The following is a 7687-nucleotide window of genomic DNA, read 5'->3' on the forward strand; positions in this document are numbered from 1 at the left end:
AGAGAGAGAGAGATGGATTGAAATTGGTGATGATGAGATCTGGTAGATTTGAGAGAGAGATAGAGAAAGAGAGCCATGGATTGAAATTGGTGATGATGAGATTTGGTAGATTAGAGAGAGAGAAGAAGAAGAAGAAGAAGAAGAAGAAGAAGAAGAAGAAGAAGAAGAAGAATCAAAACGTTGGAATGAGAGAAGGAAATGGAGTGAAAGTGGCATCTAGTGTAATTTTATTAGGAAATAGAACATTTTGGTCATTTAAATTTAACATTTGGATCATATCTGCTATTATTTGGTTTTGGGCTTGAGGCCCATGTCCTAATTTGTATAAAAATTATTAGAAGTGGGTTTTTTGTGTTTTTAAATTTAGTCATGTGCTACTATGTAATTTTCTCATATATATATATATGGTGGGAAGCTAATTCATCAAGGCTTTCATGAAACCTTCTTATACTTTAGAGTTGTTAAGGTCAGAACTCAGAAATTTCATATGTGATCAATCGAAGGGTTAGGTGGAAGAGGTACTGAGAACCTCGACTCCCATTAAACTTAATTGGTTCGCAAACTGCAGATAGAGTATATGAAAATGAAGCTTGAGGAGGGTATTTGCTTAATATGATGGTTTGAAAACCTTTCCACTTGTTTTCACTTTTAGGTTTTAACAATTAAACTGGGAAATCAGAGTACTCAATCCTGAACTCTTTAGCTGCAGTTACTCAAATAAGATGAAAGAGCCCGTCTTTTCTGATCCAAAACCAAACTAGTCCATAGACGTCTCTCACTTTCTTTGCCCAAACCAAACTTTATCCTAGACAAACATATACGCCTTCTGCTTCTGAGACACAAAAGAAGAGAGATTTTGTAATCTAACCTAAAGGTAGATGCATGATAATGTTCCTAGAAATCACTTTACCTTAAACAACGAACCAACATGAAGATTACTTGTAAATTAAGGTGAAAGCCACTACCTGTATACTTTTCATTATAATTGCTGCTACATGTATTTTTAACCAGCAATATTCTCCTTTTGTAAATCCTAGCTAGTACTTCTCCATAAGAATTAGATTCACATGAATAAATTGATGATCAAGAAACCCAAACAAATGCTCTATCAAAGTATCAAATAATCAAATTCAACATTCCATGATATGTACATCTAGTGCTGCTTCCCCTTTTATTAGGAAATTCATTACAATTTATTTTTGGACAGAGATGGAGAAAAGAAAGCCCTCAATGGGAAGCAATGAATATATGCACTTTATCATGAAAGTAAAAGGGAAATTAAAAGAGAGTAGAGAAAGAAAGCAGAAGACACTACTAAAACACCTAAACTCACTTAAAAAGCATGTTGTTGTCTCAACTTGTATATATATGATTGTGCTGGAGTATTTTCAAAGCACCTCTCCTATTCTCAGTCCTCTCTCTTCACTAACTAATATCAAGTAGTAATTAAATTCTGAAAAACCAATGCCTACTTCCTCTCTTCTCTTTTCCTTGTTATACATCTTAGCCTCGGTCTCAATTACAAGTAATTCTTCACCATCTTCTAGTATATCTTTAATTCATTAATGCACTATTTTTGTTATTGGTTTTTGATTGGATTTTTGGTTGCAGATGGGGCTCAACTCATTATAGTAAACAACTGCAATGAAAGCATATGGCCTGGTATACTTGGGAGTGCAGGCCTAGCCACCCCCCAAAGTGGCGGTTTCCATCTTGGAAGTGGTGAGGAAGTAGTTCTGGATGTGCCTGAAAAATGGTCAGGAAGGATATGGGGCAGGCAGGGTTGCTCCTTTGACAGTAATGGAAAGGGTAACTGTGAAACTGGTGACTGTTTTGGCCAATTGCATTGCCAAGGAAAAGGTGGTATCCCTCCAGCAACTGTGGTAGAAATGACACTCGGATCATCAAATTCACCCCTTCATTTCTATGATGTGAGCTTGGTTGATGGCTTCAATCTGCCAGTGTCGATGAAACCTGTTGGGGGTGGAATAGGTTGTGGTGTTGCTTCGTGTGAGGTTGACTTGAACATTTGCTGCCCATCTGCATTGGAAGTGAGGAGAGGAGGCAAGGTTGTAGGGTGTAAGAGTGCCTGCTTGGCTATGCAATCTGCCAAGTATTGCTGCACTGGAAACTATGCAAATCCAAACACTTGCAAGCCAACTCTGTTTGCTCATCTCTTTAAGGCGATATGCCCCAAGGCTTATAGCTATGCTTTTGATGACTCTTCAAGCCTTAACAGATGCAGAGCTTCGCGGTATGTCATCACTTTCTGCCCTCCCCAATGAAAATAGGGAAAATGTATTCTAGCTAGCCATGTTCTACAATTCAACCATGCTTACTTTGTTTTTTGTTTTTGATTAGAAGCAAATGAAACAAGTATATATATGAAAGATCTTATATGGAAGTAAACATTATTAGTTCCTTGTACAGTTGTAGAGCTGGTGGAACTTGGGTGATCTGTTAAGTACAACTACAATAAAAGCTGCTGCCATAACTCACGCAAGCTCCACCAGCCCTACAACTCTACAACCCATGCTAGCTCAATTGCTTTTATGATTGCCATAACCTCTGTTGCCACCGAACTCGGCATATTAAAATTGGAGCAAAAAGCACCAAGAACTCCACCTCTAAAATCTCAAAATATGCCTCCATAACCCGCTTGGCCCGAAGAGGCTACACCAAGCACCATCAATGTTGACTTTAACCCAACCAAATATTGGAGGATGCCAATTGACTTCCACAATGCACGGAGCTTTACTAGGCTTGCAAGGGACACCAACGCTTCTTCAGAATGTAAAGATCAGAAACCCCATTATTCATGCAGCCATAACTGACTTTATTAGAAGCAACCACTTGCCCAAAAATCAGATTACAAGCCTTACTGACATTAGGTTGAACTCCATCAAACCTTGCTTGGTTCTTGAACTTCCAAATGCACCACAACGTAACAATAAAAGCAGCGAGCCATAACTCACGCAATTGAGGGCTACGACTATGAACCAAGCCTCCTTGCAACATGTCTAATAGAGAACCATGATGAGCACCCAACTGATACATTGTTGCTAAGCATTGCCAAACTGGCAATGCAAAAGAGCAGGAGAGGAATATGTGCTCAAGAGACTCCCCATGACGATGACATGGAATGCCTCATTTTTGAAGGAACTCTTCGGAAAGAACTCGACCCTTTAAAAATTTTCAAGCCAACAGAGACATGCGTGGAGGAATAAAATTCTTCCAAAGAAACTTCCCCAACTAAGAACAACAATTTTAGGACGTAAAAAATTATAAGAATCACGAGCAGAAAGCACACCAGAAAACACACCTGAAGCGGGTGGAGTCTATATGAACTGGTCGTCCTCATGATCATCAAATGAGATAGAAACATTTTGCTTCACAAAGTCCCAAAGGCCAGGAAAATACAATTATAATATTGTCGGAAAATTCCATGCACCATTAGAGATATAATCTGCCACCAATATATTAAGTTGGTTTGCCTCCATGTAAGCCAAACAACTCATACAAGGGCCTGCCAATGAAGTTATCCCTCCAGAATATAACTCTCCTTCCATTACCAATTAACCACTTGCCATTTTCTAATATATGAGCCCATATGTGCTTCACTCTAGGCCAGATTGAAGAAGCAGCATAAGATCGCCTCAATTTTCCATTTCGTCAAAAGCGAGTACGAAGTAAAGTGCATCCATCTGAGACTGAAGTAAATACATCTCATGCTTTCTTCAGAAGCAAAGAGGAATTTAAAACCCTTAGCCGCTTAAGACCGACAACACCTTCATCCAATGGTGAACAACATTGCTTCTAAGCAACGAGAGGAACACCACGAGCATCAAGCAACATTGTTCATCTTAGGCTGCTATGACATGATGCTGATAAAACACGAGAGGGTGGCCTACTGATTTCGAATGTTGTTTAACCGTTTGCCAGTAATTTTTTTCTTTTATCGAGATCACACGATTTCTTTAAAGGTTTTATAGTCTTAGACACTAACTAGAGATCATGTCAAATCGCTTCCCCTTATGGTCATCAATAATATATTAGGATTTAACTTCAATCATCATCGGTAGGATTTGAACATGGGTATGGGGTTTCGCACCTAAACTCTTACCAACTCGAGCACACCACGCCACACCACTTCAGTTTCTCCTTTTCTTCTTTGTCATTTTTTCTTCTTCTTGTTTTGCTTCTATTGTTCGATCATGAATTATGTGTGAAATGCATCAATATGAGAAAGCGGAAGCGTTGTCACAAATTGAAAAAAGTGTGCCTTTGCATAATTTTGGATTGGATGGCTAAATTTCTTTTACATCTAATTTATCTTGCATCATCTACTACATTTCTCATGATTATAAGAACTTTTTCAGTTGGTAAATCATAGTGTTGCCGCAGAAGTGTTGCAGGAAATGAAGGATGCTTCTGCTAAATTCTTTGAGCTTTCGTTAGAAGAGGAGACTAAGATTTGTATGTCACTAGATGAGTTACAAGGCTACGGACAGATTTATCCTGCTGCCAAAGGACAGATCCTTGACTGGTGTGATGCTCTGTTTCTCACTGTTTATCCATCTCACAGTAGAAACCCAAAGTTTTGGCCAACCACACCTAAAGGATTTAAGTAAGTAGATTTGAAATGAATTCAGATAAAGCAATAAAGCTTTCAATTGCAATTTTTCTTGAACTTTAGCATCATGATTCTGAATTCTAGAATTTAGACATAACAAGAAGGGTTTGGGCAAACGTCAAGATACATGGTAGTTTGAAGTTTGTGAGTGTAGCATCTCCAACAATGTGAGTTACTTTTTAGCTAAATTTAACATTAATAGTTGGGAAATTTAACTATTGATATAGCAATTGTGCTCCAACTCCTACTTCCCCCAAGAGAACGTGTCTCACATGCGAACCCTAAATTCTCTGGTGATCGCTAGCTCTCGTCCAGCTGCGCCGCGGCGCTGGTGTCGGTCGATGGCCAAGCCAGCGCATGAGGTGTGCGGCCCGACAAGATTTTGTTCCTTTGGCCTGTAGGATAGTTACGTGGAGATTTGCTACACGTACCTCTCAAGAAGGTAAGGTTTCTACATCGGAGGCAACACAGTTGGGTAGATCGGAGCTGAAGTTCGGAGCAACAGAATATTGGAGGTTTAGCCAGAGTCGATGGTTCGACTAGCTGGCTCGTCGACTGGTCGGGAACTTTGGAGTTTTTCCAGATCCAAACTCAGATCTCGATTCGTCTTTCGATGAGGGTTGGTGGGTGAGGGGTTACCATGGTGGTTCCACGCTAGTAGTGGGACCGCGGCTGGTGGTTGGATTGGCACGGATCAAGGCGGCAACAGCGCGACAGCTAGTCGGAGGTCGATACGACGTTGGTAGTTCGACGAGTGGGCTTACCAGCGTGTTTGGAAGGCTGGGGATGCTTCTGATCTTGTACAAGATTCAGATCTTATTGGCGGGTAGGTGTGCGCCAGCAATGGTGGGTTTGCGCTAGTGGTGGGAATTAGATCCCGTCGGCGTGGGACTGGGTATAGTGGAGATGGGTACGGTGGTGCGACTACTCCGATGCGGCGGGGGGGTCTTGACGGAGAGGGCGAAGTACGAAGTCTCTTCCGTTGCTCTATGAGCCGAGTTGCTTACAGATTTGCTTACAGATGAATTTGGTTTCTCTACTTGGATTTATGTTGCTTAGATTTGCTTGGATGACTTCTAACCATTAGATTGAGTACAATCTGAGATTATAATGTCATTCTTACTCCATCTAATGGTTATAAAACATCCAAGCAACTTAAATCCAAACAGAGAATATGAATCCCTTACAGATTGGACTGGTGGGCTTTCTACCACCTATGTCCTTGGGCTTTTGCCTCATGTTCTGAGGGCCTGGGCCTGGGCTTCTGTCTAGGTTGGGGATTCGGGCCAAACTGAGGTATCTATCTTAAACTTTTCTGCATTTTACTACTTCAAGTTATTTCGGGCTCCAGGTTTTGGGCCCATGTCACCCATGTGGTGTATTTTTATCCCTATATGGATTATACTAGCTTTGTCCAGGTCGGGAAGACTCGATTCCTCACACCAGTGTCGATCAACCTCTTGTTTTTCCAGATTATTGGTTACCACACACCAAAACAACAATTCAACTTCCATAGGAAACCTCCATAAGAGCTTGAGTGTCTGCACGCTTAAAGTGCAACTTCGCACTTACCTATTAGATTATGGGTGCTCACGCATGAGTTCATGACCCCCTATTTTCTTTGGTCATGGTTCTTGTTCTATGGTATGGTTCTCGGTTCTCTCTCATCAGCCTCAACTGCTTCATGGATTGGGTTTTGATGGTGGATTGGATGGTGGTTTTTTAAGGGAGCTTCTCTTATGGGAGGTGGGTATCCATATGATTTGTATATTGGGATTCGGTTGGCATCTGTTACTCGGGCATCAAGGCTCCGATTTAACACTCTTCACTACTTCATGGTTGTTGGCGGCAGTGGTGACGTCAATGCTAGCGAACAAGGGTGGTGGTTGTGGTAGATTTATTTGTATTGATGCATTTTTATTTTTGGTTGTAGGACTTTCGGTCCATAGATTAGCGAGTTATTAGTTTCCTACCACTCTTTCTAGTTTGATCGAGTTGGAGACCTATACTTTTTCTTATTAGAATTTTTCGGTCTTGTGTTTGCAAGCTGTGTAATTGGGTTTGTCCCTTAATTAATGAATTATTCATTTCTCACCAAAATAAAAAACTTCTAACTCAAATTTCTAAATTTATCAATCTATCTTAGCAATAGTTAAACTTAACTTCACTTTAGCTATTATGCTAGAGTTGAGTTTTGCTACAAAAATGCATATGTTTAGCTATTATGCTAGAGTTGAGTTTTGCTACAAAAATGCATATGTTTGGCTAAAATTCAAGTTTAACAACTCTGCTGGAGATGAGTGGATGTTAAGTTTTAGATGAGTTTTGTATATTAAGTGCATGTTAGGCCAAGTGCAGTCATAGAGGTGCAATCATTAGTTGGTTTTTGGTGCGACTCAGGTGAGAGACTCATTGTATATGCTTGCCTTTTGAGGTGGTTTCCTCTTGAAAGTAAGTTTTCGAATGCAAGGTAGCCCTAGATAGTCATTTTATTTTCACATTTTCTATCTTGATGATTAGGAAGATTTCTTAGCTTTGGCAAGACCTCACATGCACAAACCACTTAACCATATTGTTGTGTTGGTGAAGGGATGGCAATTGATGCATATTCTAGTGAAGTTAACAGAATTGGTAAGGAGCTCTTAGGGTCTCTATCTCAAATTATGAGGATGGAGAAGCAGTAGCGTAGCCAGAAACCACAAGTAGAATAGTCAAAAGTTTCACAATAATATGCCACATAAAATAAAAATAGAATTTTTATGAATAATATAAAAATTTATAAATCATTAGAATACTTCGAAAGCAAAATAACAAATCTCAATCACAATAATTGCAAGTATATCTTCTAAAGCATCCATAGTTGCAAGATTTTGTTTGAATTTTTGGGTGATCTTGCCAGAAAACTGGAATTCGGCGGACTCGCCGAGGAGGAAAAGTGATCGGGGACGCTGCTGAAGGCCGTTGGGGTAGAGGCGCACCGTCGTCGGAGCCGTTTAGTAGAGAACGGAGTACGGACGTCCTCTCTGGAACTACTCCGTATATATATATATATAT

General features: G+C 40.1%; 1 protein-coding gene across 1 annotated transcript; it reads left to right on the forward strand.

Annotated features, from left to right (window-relative positions):
* Nucleotides 1-1412: 1412 nt before the first annotated feature.
* Nucleotides 1413-2285, forward strand: LOC101305190 (thaumatin-like protein-like). The gene is made up of 2 exons (XM_004302730.1): nucleotides 1413-1525; nucleotides 1612-2285. The coding sequence occupies exons 1-2, from the start codon at nucleotides 1465-1467 to the stop codon at nucleotides 2283-2285; spliced, it is 735 nt and encodes a 244-aa protein (XP_004302778.1). The 5' UTR covers nucleotides 1413-1464.
* The last annotated feature ends 5402 nt before the right edge of the window (nucleotides 2286-7687 follow it).

Source organism: Fragaria vesca, linkage group LG6 (assembly GCF_000184155.1).
Source record: "Fragaria vesca subsp. vesca linkage group LG6, FraVesHawaii_1.0, whole genome shotgun sequence".
Classification (NCBI taxonomy): domain Eukaryota; kingdom Viridiplantae; phylum Streptophyta; class Magnoliopsida; order Rosales; family Rosaceae; genus Fragaria; species Fragaria vesca.

What these genes read in the sequence shown, in the direction of transcription:
- LOC101305190 (XM_004302730.1), top strand. Translation starts at nt 1,465, where the DNA reads ATGCCTACTTCCTCTCTTCTCTTTTCCTTGTTATACATCTTAGCCTCG. An exon ending in AGCCTCGGTCTCAATTACAA is followed by an intron (nt 1,526 to 1,611) that starts GTAATTCTTCAC and finishes TTTTGGTTGCAG; the next exon opens with ATGGGGCTCAACTCATTATA.